Raw genomic sequence first — 25,122 nt, 5'->3', positions numbered from 1 at the left:
CATCCCTATGCCATTAAACATACAAATTGAACAACAATGGTCCCAAAACTGACCTATACAGTACACCATTAATGACCTTCCTCTTTCAGGATACTGCACCCCCATATACAACTTTCTGATACCTATCTGACAGCCAGTCACTGATCCAACTAAGAAGTCTGTTATCCACTCCCATCTCTTTTCAATCTAATTACTAGCTTGTCTTGTGGCAGTATATCAAAAGCTTTTTTTTTGTAAAATCCAAGTACATCACTGTATATGCATCTCCCCTGTACAAGATATCTGCCACCTTGTTATAGTACAGTAAAATCCCGAAGTTATGTGGTAGGTGGGACCAACAAAAAGCACTTAAGTTGAATTCGCGTAACTCGGGCTATAATTTTGCATGTAATTTATATATACAAATATACAATTGGGACCAAAGGTTTACAAAAACACCTATATTTTTTAAGAAATATAATCATAATTGTAGTTTTTGGTACATAAAAAAAAGAAAGTTACTTCGATGTCGATAGTTTCATAAAATCTAATAGATTCGTCTGACAGCATAATGTCTTTTTCTTGTCACGTAAAATTTCTTCATAGCAAGCTAATGATTTTTTTATTCCTTGCCTTGTGGCTACAATTCTTTCCTCGTTAAAATCTATGTCCTCCAAAATCTGTAAATCTTTCTTTTATGATTGTTCTTATTGTGGATTCCTGTAGAACGACCTTCTTTGCTAGCTCACAAATTTTCATTCCGTCTTCAAAATCCTTAATAATGTTGAGTTTCCAAATTGAATGTTTTTCTTTTCTTGCTAGCTGTAGAAGAATTGGACTTGCTTCTTTTGGATGACATTATTATTTTTTATGTGATAAAATTTTTATCAAGAACATAACATTAAACAATCGCACGGCTTGTAGACTATAAAAATCGTGTATGAATGGAGACCGCACGAAACACGTCAGTGCTTGTTCACAGCATGTGCGACACTGGCGAATGCGGCCGGCGCCTGAAAGATACGACTAGTGGTGAGGCGTGAAGTGGGACAGGAATATGTACATATAAGAAACCACATAACTCCGGATTCACATAAGTCGGGGTATGACTGTACATAAGAAAGTTAGTGAAAACGATCTCTCTTTGACAAACCCATGCTGATAACCACAGAGATTCCTGCTATTATGAAGCCATTTCTGTATCCTACTTCTCACCAATCTCTCTAGTACCTTACCACAACTCCAGATATACAGATTGGCCTATAATTTGAAACTACAGTCTTATTACCACCTTTATGCAGTGAAACAATTTTACCCTCCTTCCGCTTCCTTGGAACTTGTGTTGTTGAAAAACTCTTATTAGGTAGGCATGCCAATGCTACTGCCAATTCCCGGAACATTCCCCTGAGATGCATGGTGACATGTCATCAAATACTATTGCCTTATTGACATCAAGTCATGTGGCTTAACAAGGACATTTCTGATTTGGAAATGAATAATAATAATGTCATTAGACTGAAGAGAAAAATAGATGATATGATATGCTATTGCTTACCATGAGGGATTTTCACAGAGGATATACTGAACTCCTATTTGAAGTGGGAGTTTGAGATGGTGTGGTGCTTCATAAGCATTAGAGGTTATACAGACAAGGTTTAGAAAGTGTCAACATAGTAACCGAAGCAGCCCTAATATGAACCAGTTACTTAATGAGATAGAAAAAAGCAAAGTATTATTTGCATGAGATAATTCTGAGGTGCAATATTATTATTAATATTCTCACTCACAGGCAACCGTACTTTCAGTATGGTTGCCTGTGAAGCATCCCATTCAATTGGATTACAATCCAGTGAACAGGCAGGCCAGTCCGTTTGTTCAATACCTTCTTCCTCAAACCACTCTTGTACCAAATTTGCATGGTGTGGATGAGCATTATCATTCATAAAAATGAATTCTTGGCGAATTCATTATTGGTCCTAATTCACTATAGGTCCAAAATTTCATCATGATACTTTTGGGCTGTTAAGGAACCATTTCTGATAAAACAGAGATCAGTATGAACACCTATTCTTATTCCAGCCCATACCATCAAACTCACACCTTGATGTTGGGGTCTTTCATGAACAAACTGTGGATTATTTCTTGTTCCACTTTCATGCCATATCAAGATACGTCGGTCATCTGGTAGCAGACTGAACCTGGACTCGTCACTAAAAAAGTACATGAGCCCAATCCTCGTTTGTTCAATTGTGGTGTTCCTGTGTCCAAATTCTTTGGGCTCTTTTGTGATTTGCAGTAAGCGGAATGCAAACCATTGGTCTTCGAGGATATAAACCTATGGCATGAAGATGATTTCGAACATTTCCCGTCTCCAGAAAGTGATTCGAAAGTCATGCAATTATGCTTTGAGATACATGACATGCTTGAGGAACAACTTGCTGCGTTTGTCCAGCTTCTAATCGACCAATGGCTCTCCAAGCCATGGATTACGGGATATCATGTTGCTCTACCATTTTTAACAAAATAATGGGTGGTAGGTGACACAAGTTTACAATTGAAGTGATAATTATGCACTGTGGAAGAGAGCGCAACAAGCAATGCTTTAACCCCCCCCACGTACTAATACAGCTGACACGTTTTGACAAGTCTTAACGTGATTTTGTATGCAGATGCTTGTTCTACACTGTTATATATTAAGAATATTTTAAAAATAAATGTGTTACATTTGTATATTATTTTTATAACTTTATAATTTACAAGAAAACCAAAATATCCTGTAATTGTTTTGAGCAGTATACGTACTTAATCCCTCATTAGGAGGGGGCTCGACCGGTCCTAAGGGACAGTTAAGGAAAGGAGTAAACCCCATACAAATAAATAAATAAAAACAGAATTATACATCATTATAATCTTAATGCCACTTTTAAACCACCTATACAATTAAAAAACATATTCAACTCCTCTAAGGATCTTCTTCTCTCAATGGCTCACCCTAGAATTTATTGTATCTATTGCACCTGTAACTTACCTTATATTGGTGAAATTGGACGTACAATCTCTATCTGTAAAAAAGAACACAAATCACATTAAATTTAACAATTTTGGTGAAGCAGGCCTCTCAGATCACATTCTTAACAGCCTAATTTTCCAAATTGACTGGAAAAGTACTTTATATCATACAGAAACCTGTACAAACAGAAATTTAAAGACGCCTGTGAAATTTTTATTAACCATCCTAAATCTAACAATAATGGTGGCATAAAAATCCCAAGAATTTGGATGGCACACACTCAGTCCATTTAGTTCAAGTTTTCCAGAAATCCTGACTTTAGGACTTAAAGCAATTTTTCAGCTTTTAATGGCCACCATTCATAGTGCTTTAATTTACATGTATACTTATATGAGTGACTTTTGTGTGAACATGTTGCTCTCTAGCTTAATTTATTTTTGTAATCTAAGGTGTTTTTTTTTTTTCCACTAGAGGTCAGGCCAATACTTTTACTGGTCGTTGAAATCAATGTAACTTTACATACCATGTAGATTGTAATGCAGCTTGTTTCTTTATATATGTATGTATACCCCAGATGATGACCTTCATGTGAAGGTTGAAACATTGAGTGATTATTTTGGTTTGTATTAAACTGAAGTTTTACTTTAACACGGTAGATGTTTCCATATTTTTTTTTATGATGAAACCTTGTTCTTGCTCCCCTATTCACACTCTCCTTACACAGCTTCCCGAGATGGCCTCTAGTTCTACCCTTGCATCCCTCCACATTATGAAAAATCTCCTTCATTAATCTGGTAGTAACCCCCTCACCAACTTATATGTCTCAATTATATCTACTTTTCTTCTATTTACAAAGCTCTGCAAGTTGCATTGCCTCAATCTCTCCTCATATCTGACATTACACAGATCTCACACTGACTTTGTAAGCCTTCTCAAGACCACCACCAATACATCCTCATATCCTTGAAATCCAAATCTGCACACAATAATCCATATGTGGCTTGATCAAAACCCTATACAAGGGAACCATAAGTTCTTTATTTCTGCATGTCAATTTCCACCTAATTATTACCATGATCCGTTGTGATATTCTTACAATTATTAAGGATGTGATCCCTAAACTTCAAGTCTCTGTCCACTATCACTCTCAGATCTCTCACCTCTTCTGCTTCCTTCAAAATTTCTCCACTAATTGTATACTTTGCATCCCAACATTGCCTTTCAAATTTCAACACCTTGCACTTTGCAATATTAAACTGATAGTTCCACCCATTTGCCCACTCACAAAGTGTATTCAGATCTGCCTGCAAGGCAACAATATTTGCTCTACTTTTAATCATTGGCAAACAGCTGCACATCTCCAGTAAAGCAGGTCTCAGTCATTAATATGCAAGTTAAACAATAATGGTCCAAAAACAGATCCCTGTGGTACTCCACTAGTGACCTTAGCCTTTTGGGATACCATTAATGTACCAATGTGCCAATCTGACAGCCAATCAGCATCTAATGTTATCTAATGTTATCTTGTCATATGGCTGTCTATCATCAAAGGTGTTTGAAAAATCCAAGTACACCACATATATGAATCGTTTTCATTGATGAATTTGCCACCTTATTGACAAGCAGATTGTTGAAACATTAATGACCTCTTCCCCTAACAAACCCATGTCACCATCATAAAGAATACTGCTGAAAGTTTTTTCACTTGGTTACACCATAAATTAAAGATGCCAAGAACTTATATTATTAGTTTCATCCTTTATCAAAGTGTAAGCAAACAAAGTTTGCGTGTGAAGAAACTTCGCAATTGGGCTACTTGCATATAGAGGCTAATGATCATCAATTGCCTTAGTATCTCATAATGAAAGGCACATATCCTTAAGGACATGTATAATGCTATGGAAAGGATCACCATCCAGATCGGTTTCAACCTTTACCAAGGTCTCATCAGTGGGAGTCAGACCCAGAAGAGATACCAAGGTCAAGGTAATTTAGTAGTAAAGTGTGATACCTTTTGACTTCTTGTATATGTGAAATATATGACTTCTGTATTACTTCAACCTTGGCATCTCTTTAGGTGTCTGGTTCCCACTGATGAGACCTCAATATTCCAGACCAAATCACACATGTGCAGACCTTCTCCTGTACTATCTGGGTTTTCATCTTCCACTGTTTGGAGTAAATTATTACAAAGGTTCAAAAACTGAGATTGTTCCTGAATACTACAACATTCTGTGCTTAAGAGTGCTACAACACTCTGGTATTGACATTCTTTCCATTAAAAAAAAAAAATTGGTATAAAGAAATCTTTAATCTCTTTCACCACAAACTTCCACAGTTGGGTACTGACAACAACACTTTGTTTCATAACGTATTGAAGTTCCAAGGATGCCCTAACAGGAAGGAACTTGCTTAGAGAATTACATATGGCTATCTTCCAGTCAATACCATCAAATGGAGGTACTTTAACATCGGAGCTCCAATCTGTAACATCTGTTACCGATTGGAAACAGTAGAACATGCATTCTACAGCTGCACTCTTGCTGTGCGTATTTGGAAAAGATTATGTAATGTGTTGGGCATTCCTTTACTTACAACAGAACAGTTTTTTTTTTTTTTTTTGTAGTATTCGCTACCTGTCAGCAAAGGGAAAAGAATTTTGAAAATCTCCATAAAAATTCTTGATGCTGTTCAGAAAAGGGTGATTTGATTGATTAATAACACCTCTTATACAGACTCTTTTCAATAACTGTCTCATAGAAGATCAATCTCCACAATGTCTCTTCCACAGATATTTCAATGGCTGATGTTCAGAAGACCTAGCAATCATTATGCCTCTTATTTCTACCAGATAGACAGTAACTTGAGTAACAGCTGTCAACATCCCTTTACGGTCAAACTGCACTAACCAAACCTGCTACTCCCAGTTGTCTTTCATTCCATTGACTTCTGCAGAACAGTTGCTTGTGGTGTATTTTCAAAGGATTACAACCATCAGAGTAATCTGAAGACATTATTCTTAAAAACAATATCAACAGATTACTCTGCTCTTGACGCCATCCTAAACACAGCATTTATTTGCTATAGCCTCTCGTACATTTATTTGCTGTCTTCCTGCATGGGAATGATATAAAAAAAAATGTACATTGTACAGTAAATCACTATCAATAATACAAAATAGTTATTATAAATTTAGTTTAAACTTTATTCAAGTGTAACCAAACAAAGTTTGCCTGAAAATATCTTCAGGACTGAGGTAAGGAAGTGCAACACCAGGCAACTTTGAGCAAAGGTGGACCAAGCTCTCATCACTCCTTGTCTCAGTATCTCCCATAATGCAAAGCACATCTCCTTGCGGACATGTATACTGCTATGCATTAAGGGAAGGGCCACTACCCACACCGGCTTCAACCTTTATTGAGGTCTCGTAAGTGGGAGGCAGACCCAAAAGAGGAGATACTATGGCAGAAGCAATACGAGAGGTCATATTTAACTATAGGAGTTGCCAACAGGTGTACCACCTTATTATTGAATTACTCTGGATTTAGAGAAAGATGTTGAAAGTTTATTTTTCACTTGGTTAGACTATAATAAATTTAGTTTAATCCTTTATCCAAGTGTAAGCAAACAAAGTTTGCACCTGAAAATATCTTCAGGACTAAGGTAAGGTAGTGCAACATCAGGCAACTCCGAGCAAAGGTGGACCAAGCACTATTAACTCCTTGTCTCAGTATCTCCCATAATACAAAGCACTTCTCCTTGCAGACATGTATACTGCTATGCATTATGGGAAGAGCCATTACCCAGACCAGCTTCTATGTTAAGTGCGGGGTGCAATCCCATGGATGAGCAGTTCACAGGAACAAAATTTGGAATCTCGGAGAACCGGTATTGAAAGTTTATTTTTCACTTGGTTAGACTATAATAAATTTAGTTTAATCCTTTATCCAAGTGTAAACAGACAAAGTTTGCACCTTAAAATATCTTCAGGACTGAGGTAAGATAGTGCAACACAAGGCAACTCCAAGCAAAGGTGGACCAAGCTCTCATCACTCCTTGTCTCAGTATCTCCCATAATGCAAAACACATCTCCTTGCTGACATGTATTATATGGTGTTGCACTACCTTACTTCAGTCCTGAAGATATTTTCAGGCACAAACTTTCTTTGCTTACACTTGGATAAAGGATTAAACTAAATTTATTATAGTATAAGCAAGTGAAAAATAAACTTTCAACATCTTTCTCTAAATCCAGAATAATTCAATAATAAGGTGGTACACCTATTGGCAACTCCTATAGGTAAATATGACATCTCCTATTGCTTCTGCCTTAGTATCTCCATATTTGGGTCTGCCTCCCAATGACGAGACCTCAATAAAGGTTAAAACCGGTCTGGGTAGTGGTACTTCCTTAATGCATAGCAGTATACATGTCCACAAAGAGATATGCTTTGCGTTATGGGAGATACAGACACAAGGAGTGATGAGAGTTTGGTCCACCTTTGCTCGAAGTTTCCTAGTGTTGCCCTTACCTCAATTCTAGTGGAAAGGCTTAGACGTTGGTTATGCATTATTACTAAATAGTTTAGGGAAACAACAACGTAGACTAGGATATACATTAAAATAACTTTTTAATACAAATCCAATATTTCGGCAACGTCACGTTGCCATTTTTAACAGAATCTTGTGAGCAAGACATGCACGCAGGCACAGCAAACAGTAAATGAGGACGAAGCAGGAAGCTATTCTTTCTCCTAAAGCCGTATTGGTGCCCCCTAGCGGGCAATGTTGGTATTCTTGGGTGATTGGGCTGAGGTCTTCTGATGTAGGTTTTCCAAATTTGTTGAGGTTTGGATTGTTTCTTAGGGCTGAGGATGATTCCATGAAAAGCCTTTTGTACTTGTATTTACTACGGTGAATGATCGTGGCTTTCTTCCACCGTATTCTATGGCGGGTATCCAGAGCATGGTCTGCAAGACCAGAGTGGCTGTATTGGTGGAACCAGATGTCGTCCTTGTGTTCTGTAATTCTGATATTGGCTGTCCTGCCTGTTTGGCCAAAGTAGGACAGCTTACAGCTGTAAGGGACCTGGTATACACCAGGTAGGTCTAGGGGGGGGATTTAGTGGAGCGGATAAGGGATGCCAATTTCTTATATGGTCTGTAACAAGAAGTTAAGCTGTGTTTTTTTAGGATTTTTTTTGTAATTTTTTCAGAGGTGCCTCTGATATAGGGTATGGTGATGGATGTAGAGTAATCCTTGTTGTGAGGGGGGGGGTGTGGTTTATTGGTTTCAATATTTTTTGGATTGTTTTTGGAGGGTAGCCATTGGCTGAGAAAGTGGTTGAGAATGTGGTTTAGTTCTGTGGTTAGGGCATTGTCATTTGAACAGATAAGTTTAGCCTGTTGTGCAGTGTCTTAATGACACCATATTGTTGTGAGGAAAGGTGGTGGGATTGTTGGTGAATGTATCTGCCTGTATGGGTGGGTTTTCTATAGACTGAGAAAACCAAGGTTCCATCAGGCTGGCGGGTGACTAGTGTGTCTAAGAAAGGAAGGCACTTGTTTTTTCTTCTTCCAAGGTGAATTTGGTTCTGGGGTGTTGGTTGTTTAAGTGTATTAGGAAGGAGAGGAGTGCATCGGAGCCATGTGGTCAAACAGCGAACACATTTACATATCGAAGCCAAATGGTTGGTTTTTGTGAGGCAGAGTTTAAGGCTTTCTCTTCAAAAGTCTCCATATAAAAGTTGGCCAAGGGTGGGGAGAGTGGAGAACCCATGGCTGTCCCCTCTATTTGTTTGTAGAATTTTCCTTGCCAAACAAAATAGCCTGAGTTCATTGTGACTAAAATAGGGCTGTGATATCGGGAGGAAATTTAGCTTGGATTAGCTCTAAGGATTCTTTGAGTGGGACATTTGTGAATAAGGAGGAGACATCAAAGCTGACCATTACGTCAGTGTGTTTGAGTGTAAGGTTTTCTGTGCTGGCTTTGAAGTGGGCTGAGTTTTTTATGTATGAAGGCGTGTTGCCAGTATAGTGTGTGAGAGCTTTGGCCAAATGTTTAGCTAGTTTGTATGTAGGGGAATCAATGCCATCCACTATGGGACGCAATGGCACATTTTCCTTATGTATTTTTGGGAGTACATAAATACGGGGGGGGGATGGAGTTAAATGGTTTAATTTGTTAGTGACTTCCACAGGCCAACAAGTGACCTTCTTAAGGAGCCTGTGGAGTTTTCTAATTTGTGAGTTGGTGGGATTGTACTCGATAGGGAGGTAAGTAGCCTGATCTAACAATAGAGCTTTTAGCTTACCTGTATAATCCTTTTGGTTAAGCAATACTGTGGTGTTCCCTTTATCCGCTTTGGTGATTATTATTCCTTGTTTTTCTTTAATGGGCATGTTGGCTTTAGGTGGTTTTGCTTTGGTCAGAACACAAGCCACATCCAGTCTGATTTAGTTGCCGACGTGGTTTGGAAGGTGTCGTATCCTGCGTTCAACTTGTATCATAATATCCTCTGCAGGTATTCTTCTGGGCGCAATGGTGAAGTTGTGGCTACGTGAGAGGGCGTCAAGTGCTTCAGGTTTCACAATAAACGACGATAGGTTGACTACCGTTTCAGTAGGAAGTTGCGGTTTCGAGATCGCGTTCTTCTTTATTAAATTTTCAAATTTTTTGATGTGTCGATCTCGTACTTTTTTAAACTCTTTCTCCGCTGCAGTGCACGAGATGTCGTGCAAAATAGACCAAATTTCGTTGTTTAAGGTGCTTGAAAGGTCATCTTCGAGTGCCTGGATAGCTAAGTTAGCATCACTAAGGTAACAGAAAGTAGTAGCGATTTGTTCCCTGAGCAACGAAATATTGGATTTGTATTAAAAAGTTATTTTAATGTATATCCTAGTCTACGTTGTTATTTCCCTAAACTATTTAGTAATAATACCTTACCTCAGTCCTGAAGATATTTTCAGGTGCAAACTTTGTTGTTTACACTTGGATAAAGGATTAAACTTAATTTATTATAATCAAGTGAAAAATAAACTTTCAACAAAATAGTTATTCCTTTGCTTTAAATCTGATATTAATTTTATGTCACAATTAAAAAACTATATAACTCATAAATAGATCAAAATGTAATTCAGTAAAGCTTGAATTCTTGGATGTTATTATACAACTTTATTATGAGTTCAGTAATAATGAAGATTCACAGTTAATGCTTTTTATCATCATACTCACTTAAATGAGGTAGGCAAAGCATGAAGTAGTGAAAAATGATTACATATTGCAGTTGATAAGCAATCCAGAACATGATGAATTTCATCAGATTGTGGTGTGATACCGATGAAATATGGAAAAACTGGATGATTTTTAAATTTTTCACTTAAATGTGCCTGAAATATGAAATGCAGCACATTATTAAAATTATCTTAAATTAAAAAAAATATATAAATATAAGAGCCTAAATTCCTATAGAAATTCTCATTTTGAACAAAATACAAAATTTTTATCAGTTAATCCAAGTTTGTTCTATGTTTTTTTTATTATTTGCTTCAGCTTTATTTTATGTACTTATGTTATGTGCTCTATGCACCAAATCTACATTCCAGAATTCTAGTTTTTTTTTTTTTAATGGTATTTTAACAGAAACTATAGAATAAGTATCTTGAATAACTTAACATCAAAGTCTAATGAAAGAAATAAACCTTTATTAACTAAAATTGAATTCACTTGGCATCAGGAGCCTGGAAAAATTACTTACTGGGGTTAGACCTAATGCAAAGAGTCAGGAAAACGAGATCACCAAGGGAGGAATGGGAAAAATGTGTGTGAAAGTTCAGTTATGGTATGTACACGTAATAAAGATATCGATGGCTTTGAACATGATTATGCATCTGGCGAAGGGGTGGAAATACACACTTTGGGTACACTACACCTATCAGATGACTTAAGTCCATTTCGGGTAGAAACACAAGAAAACAATGACGGTAACAATGTCCCATGTAGCAGTGAGTTTGAGACTATCTGGTGTGAAGTGGAGGCTAACAGAATGAAATATATGGTGGGTGTTGCTACAGACCTGGTGGCTCAGTTGCAGGGGACAAAGAAATGTACTGCCAATTTAGCATTATGGGTACTAAATGAGTGATCATGGATGACTATAATTATCCAAACACTGATAGGGGTAGAAGAGAAAATCTCATGATAAGAATGAAGACGAATTTATTGAATTGTTGCGAGACAACTTTTACAGATCTTTTGAGTATGTCTAGGGAAGGAAAGAGAAAGTTCTACAACAAGGCCAAATAGATTGCATATTTAATTATAAGAATAGGCTAGGTAGTAATTTGTTATGTCTATATACAAATGCCAGGAGCATCAGAAACAAAGAGGTTGAGTTCATTGCTTTATTGAATAGATGTGGCCTAAGATTGTTGGTATTAGTGAAACCTGGCTATCAGAATCAGATATGGTAACTGGGATTGAGTATAATGGATATACTATTTTTAAGAATGACAGAAGAGATAGGAGAGGAGGGGTGGGGTGGGTATTACTAATGATATTATTCTTTTGTGACACCTCCAAGGAGTTTGAAGACTCATCCAGGGAGGACACCTGCTCTACTCTCCATCTCCACCACTCCATCCACCAACTACACTAAACCTATCAGATGACTTAAGTCCATTTCAGGTAGAAACACAAGAAAACAATGATGGTAACAATGTCCTATGTAGCAGTGAGTTTGAGACTATCTGGTATGAAGTGGAGACTGACAGAATGAAATATATGGTGGGTGGTGCTACAGACCTGGTGGCTCAGTTGCAGGGGACAAAGAAATGTATTGCCAGTTTAGCATTATGGGTACTAAATGAGTGATCATGGATGACTATAATTATCCAAACAGTGATTGGGTAGAAGAGAAAATCTCATGATAAGAATGAAGACGAATTTATTGAATTGTTGCGAGACAACTTTCTCAAGCAGCATGTGAAAGAAGGAATTCAAGATCAAAGAGTGTTGGATTTGCTCATAGCGTCAGGATTCTCTGTTAAGACTATGACTTACTAACAGCTGGTGACGGTGATCATGCCATACTTTCTTGGGAGGTATCTAATTATATGGATGTTAGAAAAAGGTTAAATGCTGAACTACGAAGCTGGAAATTATGATCAACTTAGCAAAATACTATCTTTGGTCCTGTAATATCAGTTATTGAATAGGAAAAACATCAGAAATGCATGGAAATCTTTGAAAAAGTGCTAAAATGAGGTGGTATCTGAATGTATCCGTAGTGTTTGAAGGAAAAATACGTTGGGAGTGAAATGGATGTGTAACCTTATTAAGTAAGATTAAAATATATCACTAGTGATCTCATCGTGCTAAAGTGATGAGATCACTAGTGATATATTATATTTACAGGGTTATGCTACAAGATGATGTTAGGGATCTTGGGATAATAGTAGTCAAAGGTCACAAAGCAAAAGTTGCAAATACAACTCAGAGGATAATTGCAATGTTGAAGTGAACCTTGACATCTTGACATAAGGAAGTCATTTTGCCTCTTTGTAAGGCTTTGTTAAGATTGCACCTGAATTATTGTATGCAGATTTGGTCTCACAGGTTCCAAGGAGATAAAAAAAACTGTAGAAAGGATGGAAATCCTTTCTACAGTATCCCATAATATAGATATAATCTTTTGTAACTCTTGGAAACAAGAGTTACAAAAGATTATATCTAGATTATGGGATTTAGATTATGAGGACCGGTTACAAGTATATGGATTACAGACTCAGGTGAGAGGAGAAAGAGGGATGATATGATAGAAGTCTATAAACTTCTGAATGGGTGTTACAGGATATCGTCTGATAAAATTTTTTGTTATATGGAAGGTGGTGGAGAGAACACAGGGAAGTTTATTCACAGTCAAGAAAGGTATAAGAGCTAGGTTTTTCTCTCACAGAGCAGTGAGTGGAATAGTTTGCTTTTAGGGGTAGTCAGTGCATCTAGTGTGAATGAATTTAAGGGAAAGTATGACAGCTGGTTTGGATAAATTGTAGCTTCCCTCAATGAGTCCTTGACTCCCTCAAGGTCTTAGATAATAATATATAATAATAAAATAATTTTCTAATATGTTCGCTATTACATTACTGATGTGACTAAGTTCACATGAAAACAAAAGCGAGTGCATGTCATGAATAACTTCTCCTAGTGTTGATTATTATTATTACCACCCCAAGACCTCATGAGGTCAAAGATTCTTCTGGGAGGTCCTTTAATCACATACACAGCTCATCATACCATGTTTTAAACACATTCAAACTCTTTGCAGACACCACATTCTCAGGTAAGGCATTCCAATCATTCACAACTCTGCACGAAAACATCTGCCTCTCACTACTCTACTGACACCCTCTTTATACAGTTTCCAGGGATGACCTCTGGTTCTCCACTGATCTCCCACTATTCTCTGGAAAACTTCTCTAGCATTGATCCTATAACAAACCCGTTACCAACTTGTAGGTCTCTATCATATCTCCCCCCCCACACACTTCCTCCTGTCCACCAGACTCTGCAAATTACATCTTCTCAATCTTTCCACACACTCGACATTCCATAGGTCAGAAACTACCTTAGTCAGTCTCCTTTGGACTCTTTCCAACATCTCTTCATCCTTCTGAAAACCCGGTGACCAAATCTGGGCACAGTAGTCCAAGCATGGCCTAATGAAAGCCTTATACAATGCAACAAGAATCTCCCTACTACTACACGTCAGTGTCCTCCGCATCATTCCCAGAAGCCTTTGTGTTGTCTTCACAATTTTGGCAATGTGTCCCCTAAATTTTAGATCCTTATCCACTATCACCCCCAGATCTCTTATTTCCTTTACCTCCAACAATATATTCTCACCAAGCATAAATTCTGCATCCCATCTTTGTTTTCCAAATTTTAAAACCTTACATTTTGCAACATTGAACTCACATCTCCATTTCCACGCCCGATCACTCAATTTATTCAAGTATTCTTGTAAGGCCACAACATCTTCACTACTCTTCATGGTTCGTCCAAACTTTGCATCATCTGCAAACAACTGAATATCTCCATCCAAATCTTCACCAATTTCATTAATATACAAGTTAAACAATAATGGACCTAAAACAGACCCCTGAGGCACTCCACTAGTGACGTTCCTTTTCCAGGATATCGCTCCCCCATACATAACTTCTTGATACCTATCAGATAGCCAGTCTCCAATCCAATGCACAAATCTAATAGCTAACCACATCTGCTCTAGTTTGACTGTCAACCTATCATGAGATACTCTATCAAAAGCCTTTGCGAATTCCAAGTATATTACTGTGTATCCTTTTCCTCTGTCCAAGGAAGCAGTCACTTTATTCTAAAAAGTAAGTAAGTAGATTACTAAAACATGACCTCCCTTTAGTAAATCCATGCTGTCGTTCAAAGATAATACCATTATTATCAACCCAACTCTGGATCCTAGTTCTCACAAGCTTCTCCAACAACTTAACCACAACACCTGACACACAGATAGGCCTATAGTTTGATGCCTGTGTTCAATCACCTCCTTTATGAAGTGGCACAATCTTGTCCTCCTTAGGAACTTGAATGAGTGCAAGACTCATATTAAAAAAATATGTCAAGGCAGGTGTCAACTCCCTGGCACATTCTTTCAGAATACGTGGTGATATATTATCAAGTCCCACAGCCTTATTAACATCTAGTTTACTCAACTCCCTATACACCTCTTGCTCACCTACAGTCAGTCTCTCCTCCCCATCATCAACTGCTCTCAATCCCTCCATGAAGTCACATTCACAAGATTGAAAGATCTTTATGAACTGCTCATTAAGTATCTCCACCACACACATTCTGCATCAGCTGTCTTTATAACATTTTCTCCAATCAATGTCATCCTTCCATAATTATTCTTTCTTTTGCTGGCTACATATCGAAAGAACTCCTTAGGATTCTTTTTGGCTTCATTAGCCAACTGCTGTTCATACCTCTCTTTAGCTACCCTCACCAACCAAGTTACCCTCCTTGCTTGGTCTTTGTGGACCTCATGGAATTGGTTATTTCCGCTTCTCTTATGCTGCCTCCACAATACCCTTTTTCTCTGTCGCATGCTTAATCTCTTTATTCAACCATCTCACACCCACCTTATTTAACCTTCTCACCCTTGGAATATATTTAGCCATTGCATCTAGTAAACAGTTTTTGAAAATCCCCCAAGCTACATTGATCTTTTTTTTCAGCTAACTCCTCATTCCAAACTACACCCGCAAGCTGTCTCCTGAGCTCTTCATAATCCCCCCCCCCCCCTTGTAGTTCCACATATACCCTTTTCTCACAGAGGTCCTTGCACTGCTGGCAACCACCCAGGAAATCACCTCATGATCACTCTCACCAATTGTTGGATGATTTGACACCTCATTTATAATTACATCCTCTGATGAGATGACCAAATCCAAGACCCTCAATCCTCCTGTGTCCTCTGTTACATACTGTTTGAGGTAGTTATCCCTCAAAAATTCAAGAAACTCATTTTCTTTACTTCCAGTTGCTATCTCATCATTCCAGTCTATATTGCCATAATTAAAATCACCCATAATGATCACCCTTTTCTTATTCACTTGGCTAATTTGATTGTACATTTCATTATCACCACCATCCACATTACCTGGTCTGTAACAACATCCCACCAAGTATTTGATTCCATTCACCTCTATCTCACACCATACTGCCTCAAAACCACTGGCACTATTTCCATCTTGATCTCTACTTTATATGGACATAACTCTTTCTCTATCATCAATAGCACTCTCCCTCCCTTTTTACCTCTTCTGTCATCAAGAAACACATCATACCCTCCCATCTCTATTTCTGTCAGGATGTCATCCTCTTGCAACCATGTCTCACTTTTTCTGATGATCTTTGGGCTAATAGACACAATTAGTGCAACCATTTCATCTGCCTTGTTTCTTATACTTCTAGCATTTGTATACAAACACAACAGCTCATTTCTGGATCTACAGCTAGTTCCACTGATACCACTCACTCGACATGATCTCTCCATGCTCTACTGGGACCATTTCCTTTCTGCTTCTTCATTTTAAAACCCTTTTCAATTCCAACTGTTTCCTCTTGATCTCTGGTCATCCATTCCTTTCCTGCCTACACATACTCACCTCCTCTTGGAGTATGTGTACTCCTGTCCACCCTGGGCCTCCCCATTTCCCTGCTCCTCTTGCACACCCATTCTCTCATTTTCTATACTCATACCACTCGCTTCCCCATTCATAACCACCTCTTCAATCTCTCCTGCTCTTCCACATCACTTCCCACTCAATCTGATTCATTCTCTCTATTCACTTCTCTACCTTCCAGCAGTAGTCTCTCCAAGCGACTCACACCATAACCACTCAAATGCAGTCCATCGCTCCCATACAGCTCACTTCGTCCATCAAACTCATTCCACACATTAACAAACTGTACTCCCGTCTCCTTATACATTTCAGCCAGCATATCATTCATAATCCTTGCTCTCTGCCTCATTTCACCACAGTCATATCTAGGCAACACTAACTACCCTTCCTGTCACACTAGTCTCTTTTATCCTTCTAAGCAGCCGCCTGATATCCATTCTGACACAATCTCTGTCCTCTCTCAAATCATTCGTACCTATTAATACTATTTACTCTTTTGCTCGCTCCTGCCTCATATCAAATGCCTCAATCATTCTGCTCATTTAAGCACCTGGAAAACATACCTTGTGCATTCTGTCCTCCAGCACACCTTTAATATTGGACTCACCATACAACGCTACTTGCTCATCTTTTGTTAACTCTTTCATGCCATTATTATTTTTTTTAATAGTTTTTACCCAAATTTTCTTAATTTCATTCTGCATCCATTTCATTTTTGCCTCATCCAATCCAATTCAACTTCCGAATCTCGCGACACATTCTCTCTATCATTAAATCTTTCTAACTTTCTAACTCTCGACCCCCTCTTCTCACTTTCACTCTCATTCATCCTTCTTTGTTTCCATACTTTCGGTCCAACATGCGTCCAACTTTCACTATCATTCTTCTCATTTTCACACTCATTAATCTTTCTTTGTTTCTGTACTTTCAGTCCAACATGCGTCGAACTTTTGCTATCATTCATTCTTTTTTCGCTATCATCCATTCTTTCGATTTTTTTCACTTTCGATTTCTGCATCACGCCATTCTAGTTTCATTCGTTCTCTCAATGAATGAAACTAGAATGGCGTGATGCAGAAATCGTCCCTTTTAACATCCGTTACGGTTTGCAAATCGCTCTTTTTCTTTGCGGGTTACTAAGTCTAATAATAATGATTTCGTAATTAAGTTTTGACAAAAAAAATCCCTCACACTAATAAAACCGGTAGCACACAACGTTTACAGCCTCTCTTTCTCAAACAATTACGCATATATATTTAATTATTCCTAGAAAACTTATCCCAATCAGGAGCTCTTCTTATACATGTCACTGCACTATGTTGGTCAATGTCACTACACTATGTTGATGCCTAGGTTTATAGTGTTAAGCAAATTTTATTAAATGCAAGAGAGATAAATGAAATTAGAAAATTAAGATGATGACATCAGGAATACATATTATTAACTGAGTTAGAAAAATTCATTATAAAATTGGAAAGGCATATATAGAAGATAATATTCAATCAAGAATCTTCAAGTATGGATAAGTTTTACAGTGGTGTTATACTGTATCATGCTGGTTAGAAGGTTGAATTTCAAAAGATTTGAGCAGAGATCTAAGAAAATAAAACTGGCTGGGAGAATTACTCAGTAATTTCTCTATCTACTGAGTGCTTCCTGTAAGTTTTTATGAAAGTATACTAGAGATGATGCTAAAGCATATAAGAGAAATCTAAGGGAGAACAAGCTTTGGTCAAATAGGGATTGTCAAAATCATATTTTTACTTGATGACAATGTTCAAGATATCATGGATACAATAATGATCTGTATTTAAGTTCTGGTAAATCTAGAAAAGAAATATGATAAAGTATTATATGAAATGCTGCTGTTCAAAACCCTATAATTACATCGAACTAAAGTATAAATGGAACATTTACAAAGCAATACACAGCCTATATGGAAGTTCTAAATCAGTTGTTAAAACTGACTGCAATATAGGCTGAAATTGGGAAAAGAGTGTATGCTATGTGCACTTTTATTCATCAACTATTGGGTTGCAAATAAGTTTGTTTGGTTTATATGCTAGTACAAGTTTATGCCACTTCGCCTGTCGCTATTGTTGCACTACCATGCAACGCTATTGCGTAGTTGAAAGGCGACGTTTCATATAACCTTTCAGTGAATTTTCATTTGGCCTACTTCAGTTGTGTGTGTGTAACATATTTTTAGAAATGGAAATAATGTACATTACTAGCATATTTTGCTTTTTTATTTAAAAAAAGGCAAACGAGCTGCAGAGGCCCATAAAAAAATATGCAGGGTATATGGGAATGGTGCTTTAACAGAATACATATGCCAAAAGTGGTTTGCCAAATTCCGTTCTAGAGATTTCGACCTCAGTGATGCGCCTTGCGCCGATCGCCCAACAGAGGTTGATTCGAGTATTGTGAAGGACATCATCGACAAAAATCTGTCACAAACAGTGCAGGAGATTGCTGCAGTACTGAACAAATCCCATACAAGTGTTGAAAACCATTTGCACAAACTGGGATAGATATGTTTCAAAACTCAATGTTTGGGTGCTGCATGAATTGACTGAGGCCAATATGACTGCTCGCATATCCATCTGTGATTCGCTGTGACATCGCCAAGAAAACGACCCACTTTTGAAGCGGATGATTACGGGAGATGAAAAACGGGTCATGTACCATAACGTGATACGTAAAAGATCATGGGGACAAGAGCGAACTGCTGCAAACAACCTCGAAAGCAGGATTGCACCCAAAAAAGATCATTCTCTCTGTGTGTGGTGGGATTATAAAGGTGTTGTCCACTACGAGGTGTTACCGTCAGGCAGAATGATTGATCCAACTGTCTATTGCTCACAGTTAATGTGACTGGCTCGTGCAATTAGTACAAAACGTCCTGAATTGGCAAATCGGAAAGGAGTTGTCTTTCAGCACGTCAACACCAGACCCCACACATCGTTAACAACCCAGAATAAATTTACGTCTTGGCTGGGATGTTTTGCCGCATCCTCCGTATTCACTGGACCTTGCACCTTCTGATTACCACTTATTCTGATCATTGCAGAATTCTCTGAAAGGGAAAACCTTCGCTAATGAGGAGGCTGTCAAAAGACACCTGAATCAGTTTTTCACCAGTAAACCTCAGGAGTTTTATGAACGCGGCATAATGAAGTTGGGGGACAGATGGCAAGAGGTCATTGATAAAGAGGGTCAATATATAATGACTAGTATGTACTATATATATTAAATAAAATATGTTTAATTCCACTCTGAAAAACCAAACAAACTTATTTGCCAACCCAATATATGGATACCACTGAAGCAAAGAGATATTAAAGGTGATAATCAAAACTAAACTAGAGCTATTAAGCTCAGCTGTTAAATTGCAAAAATGATATTATGCTCTAAACAAATCCACTACAAGTCCTTAGGATTCTTACTAATGAAAACCATTATAAAAAATTTGGTGCAAAATTCAGCAATAAAAAGACAATTAGGAAAACAGGCACAAACATTACACTGCTTGGAAAGCAGTCAACAAATACCATAGTGTAGAATCAAATCGCCATGGCACCCACCTTAATAAGATGTAGAACCTTTTTCACTGTGATGACTGCAGCAATCCTATGGGGTATACTTTCCAAGTGATTAATGGGAATTTTGAACCATCCTTCCTGTAGGCATGGATTGAGGTCCTGGACTGTTGTGGGGTGGATGTGCTTGACCTCACCTGATGCTCAAGTTCATCCCACAGATGTTCAATAGGGTTGAGATCAGAGCTCGGTTGAGGCCAGTCAAGTGTTACAGCAGCTGGCTTATAACATTATCTTGCTGAAAGAGACAATGGTTGGTTCCATAGAAACACCACAAAATTGGAAGCATTGCACTGGCCAGAATTTTCAGGTACCTCTCATAATTCAACATCATAGTACCACAAACAAAAGTCCAAAGGCCAAACAAGGAAACACAGGCCCATATCATCATGCTATGCTGTCACCTCCAAATTTCATAGCTGGTGTAACACACTCTAGTAAGAGATGTTCACTAGGCATCCACCATGCCCATCCATCTGCTCAGTAAAGGCAGTAGCATGATTCATTGCTCTGTAATCAGATTTCCAAGCTTCAATGTCCTTCCATGTACATGCTCTTTGCACCACTGAAGGTGATGTTGCATGTTGGATCAGGAAATTTGGACTTGCATATTGTGGTCCTACCATGGACACCCGTGTTGCAAGCCTCGGTTCTGAATGTTTATGTGCATATTCATGTTCCAGTCCATGTTTCAAAAGCTGCATTCAATGTATTGTCTCACAAATGGTGGATTTTACATATTATCTCCCTACAGTCACATTCAGTGAGTGTGGTGGGTCATCCAATGTGAGTAGCACTTGCAGTTGACTCCCTGCACTTCTATCTCAGTATGGTATCACTGTTTGTTGATCTAGGATGCCCCAGTATATCATCAATTTGCCAAATAGATAGAAACATGAATTCCATCACAATGCCTCTTACAAACTCTGTCAATTTCATTTTCATAGCCATTTTGCATGGACACAGTTGTACTGACTTGGGAGCATCATGGCATGGCACGATGCACCTTAGCCATGAGGGGGGGGGGAAGGACATCTTTCCAAGCAGAGTATTACTCCTCCATAAAGTCCACGTACTAATCAAAAATGGGCCCACTTTAGTCACTCTTGCCTAAATACCTATCATAACTCTCCTTAAATGCATTTACCAAAAATGCACATTTTCTAAAAGATACCAATTCCAATCATTCAACACATACCATGAGGAACTTGGACCTCCCCTTGCTTCCTAACCATACCCTTCCTGGTTTCAGGGATAACCTGGATAAGTTCTACCCCAGCTGCAAAATCATATCTGAATAGGCATTTAGCTTGGACAGATGCGTGAGGTTGTAGTTTTAATATTGATAAATGCAAGGTGTTACACTTTTGGACACAGAGACATAATGCTATGTACTGTATTGGTAGAGATGTACTTCAGGAAGGTGGCTGAGATACAGAATATTGGGGATAATGGTAGACAATGGGCTAAAGTTCTGAAGGTACATTGCAAGTTTTGCAAAGACTGTACATTGTATCGCTGCTATGATAAAAAGTACATTGGCATGCAAGGATAAGGAGGTGGTGGTGCCTCTATATAAGGCATTGGTCCAACCACACAGGGAAGATTTGGTTACCTGGTTTTCATTGTGATGTGAAAACACTAGAGAGATTACAAAGACAAATGACCAAAGTGATATCAGGACTGGAGTAGGTTATGAAGAACATTTGAGAGAATGTGGATTACAGAGTTTGACTGATAGGAGGAAAAGAAGAGATATGATAGAGGCCTCCAAGAAATTAGTTAAGGGATTCTAATTACATTCTAATTAATACAGAAGGAATTATACAAAGGGTGGATGTTAAAATGGGATTGAGAAGCCATTTCTAGAAGTTGTATAAAGATGTGTTGAAGGGTGGGTGTAAGGAATATTTTTTTTGTGGAGAGTTGTTGGCAAATGGCATGCATTGCCTGAGTGCACTGTGAATACAGGGAGTGTAAATACTTTCAAAGTTCATTATGACAGACATATTGTTGGTTGGGTGAACTTCAAATGATAAGTCTATTAACTCCATGGAGGTTACCAAAATAATAATAAAATAGAATAACACTTTAAATATAACACAATGATATCAATAGATGACTAATATTCCTATAAATCAAGTGGAACGAAACAGCCACCTGTAACAGACATTTTTGTTACACATAGCTGCCATGAGTCAGTTTATTTGCAGAATTACTCCTATCAGGGGTTCGTTAGTTAAAAAAAAAACACTACTAGTAGCAACAGACTTATGATGTAACGTGAAGTTATTATTTTTAAATTTAGTAAATATATGATAACATGTTGTTAAGATGTACTTCCACACACCGTGCTTCCATCCAGCAACACTTTCTTCAGTGCACTTACTCCAAAGTCATTCAAATGCAATCCATCAAGGCTGTATAATTTCATTCTTACTTCAAACACATGCCATACATTCAAAAACTATACTCCCCTTCTCCTTACACAGCTCCACTAGCATATCGCTCATGATTTTGGCTCTCCATCACAAATCATCATTGTCATACCTCATCAACACACTGAGGACCTTTTCCACTAGACTGTTATCTTTCACTCTTCTCAATAACATCTTGATATTTGCCTCACATGCTCCTTATGTCCATTTACACAAGAGATTCTCAGGACCTATAACATGACTGTGTTGTATATTGCAGGTGATCCTAGATATGAATCTGTTAATTTGTTTCTTGAAAAGTTGGAGAATGGACTGGTGAAAGATGCTCAAAAACAAAACAAAAAAATAATAATATAAACATAATTATTCAGTGCAATTTACTTGAAACAAAACTATAAATGAAATACAAATTAATAAAAAATAAAACATCTACCAACATGTTTTATTCCACATAGAGTAGGGGTGGCAAACCATTTTAAGGGTGTGAGTGCCAAAATCAGCTAAATCTTTTTTAAAAATTATGCTCGTGTACATCTGAATTTTTCAAGTATATCATCATCATCATTCTTGTAAGGATTTTTGTCACAAAGACTTGCAAATTCTCTTTAAACTGTGTACTGGTGGCGAGGAGGCGCTGCAGTCGTGACAGAAGCAGACGATGCTTAGGACTTCTATTAGCAAAGTTCCGCTGAGTGGTATCCATTTTAAAATGTGCTCGCAGTGAAAGAATAAGTACAACATTAGTGTTTGAAAGCAAATATAATTTTCTAGTTAGATCATATACTACAGTATAATAGGTCATCAGCATTGCAAAGAAGAGCTATGAGTTATTTCAGCGAGCATCATTCTGCGTAATGATCAAGACTTTCACCAGCTTTACCATTCATCACGAGTCTGAGTTTTACTGGCGCAGTCAACAGGACCTACAAGGCGAGAGCAATTCGTTATGTAAATGCATGCTCCCATGTTTTAGAGTTCTATTTTGATTATTTGGGTGAAAGTCTGTTTTAATACAAAACAAAAAAAAAATGGTGTTCGGAGTTTGTTCCATCCTGGAACAGTAGTAGTTTTGATTTCTCGACAGAGAAAGAATATATCAGTATTCAAATTTTGTTCCATTCTGGAACAGTAGTAGAATAGTTTGGATAAAAGAAAAACACGGCATTTATTCAAGCTATATTTTTTGTCCCAGATAATTCAGAATAGTTGTTTTTTTTTTTTTTTTCATTTTAAATTTATTTTGTTCTGTTCTGCATTTACCGATTTGTCCTGTTTTGCATGTTTGTTCCATCTTGGAACAGTCAGTACTTGTGATTTCTTGCCAGAGAAAGAACACGACAGTGTTATCATAGTTCATTTTTGCATACTGTTTTGATAGTTCTGTTTCGAGATTTAAGTTATTATATAGTAGCAGTGTAAAATCGAAACTATTTCTTTTTTGTTCTGGTTTTGTTTTTATATATCCACATATATATATATCCACACACACACACACACACACACATTTGTGTATTTGAAAGTGTAGTAAATTGTGTAGTTGAAGTTTTTTTTTTTATCTGATAATATTGTAAGATTTATCTATGTTTACAAATGATATGTTGAATTTAGTTATGAGTCCCATAATCGCCAAATATATACATCTCTTTCTGGGCATTTAAAAAAAAAAAAATTGCAATTGATTCCTTTTTAAGGGTGATTTTTTTTTAATAAGTAAAGAGAGTTAATGTTAAGCACCATGGCTTATTTAGCCAAAGGTAGAAAGGAAGATTTACGTAAATTGGCTGAAGAATTGGTAGAGAAGCCAACTGTTGAAATGAAAGTGATAGATCTTAAAATGATTATTACGGGAAGTAAATTTTATGAAGAAGAATTTGTTAAAGGGATGTTGGAGACGATTATTAGTACCAGACTCGAGGAAGAACTGATGAAGAAGGAAGAATTAGAAGCTCAACGGCAGAAGGAAGAACTAGAAGCTCAACGGCGGAAGGAAGAACTAGAAGCCCAATGCCGGAAAGATGAATTGGGAGCCCAACAGAAAAGAGAACAAATGGAGTTCGAGTTGAAGAAACTGGAAATTGAAGCGCATGTTCAACCAACCTCAACTCCAGTATCCAGTGACAATAAACCATATTGTCTTGAGCTAATTCAGCTAATGCCTAGGTTTAGATTACAAGAGGATGACATTGTGATATACCTATCCCTGTTTGAAAGACAAACTAAGAGAACCAAAATAGATGTTAAAGACTGGATATCATGTCTCTTGACTTTGTTACCATTTGAGATTGTCCAATTAATTGGTGGAGAGTCAGAAGAAAACTGCGAAGATTATGAATATATTAAAACAATTCTACTAAAGAGATTTAGACTGAATCCTGAAAGTTTCAGAAAAAAGTTTGTGATGCACCAAAAGGTTGTTGAAAAATCTTGGAGGGATTTCTGTTATGAAATAACTAATTATTTCGAAGAGTGGATTGGTGGCCTTGATATCAAGGATTTTGAAGGGTTAAAAGATCTAATTATTACGGATCAACTGAAGAATAAAGTACCACATGAAGTGAGAGAACATCTCTTAGACGACTGGGCAAAATTCGTTTCTCACCAAGTTAGCTGACAGATTGGACGAATACGACAGTGTTTGTAGTACATCAAGGAAGCCCACTGGAGCTATTCCGAAGGACAAGGTTACTGAAAAGTTTAGACCTTATACTCCACCTGCTGAGCAAACATTCAAGAATAAGTTATTATCTCCCTCTCAAAGTCCACCGAGATGGTACCAGCCGCGGCGAATTGATGATTCATACAAGCCTCACTACAAACCAACTTGTTTTACTTATAGAAAGGAAGGTCATATCGCCAAGTTTTGTATGAAA

The 25,122-nt window shown here is 37.6% G+C and overlaps 1 protein-coding gene across 1 annotated transcript in view; it reads right to left on the bottom strand.

The window, feature by feature from the left end:
* LOC150100219 (telomerase protein component 1-like) overlaps nt 1–25,122 on the bottom strand; it is a 1,179,105-nt gene that overhangs the window by 585,362 nt on the left and 568,621 nt on the right. The window contains exon 24 of the mRNA XM_090402391.1: nt 10,223–10,377. Coding sequence (XP_090258517.1) covers nt 10,223–10,377 — 155 coding nt within the window. The remainder of the gene's footprint in view (nt 1–10,222; nt 10,378–25,122) is intronic.

This window comes from Typopeltis vanoorti, chromosome 13 (genome assembly GCF_054136105.1).
Source record: "Typopeltis vanoorti isolate ZY-2024b chromosome 13, IOZ_Tvanoo_1.0, whole genome shotgun sequence".
NCBI lineage: Eukaryota > Metazoa > Arthropoda > Arachnida > Uropygi > Thelyphonidae > Typopeltis > Typopeltis vanoorti.
This window is presented reverse-complemented; position numbering and strand designations above follow the sequence as displayed.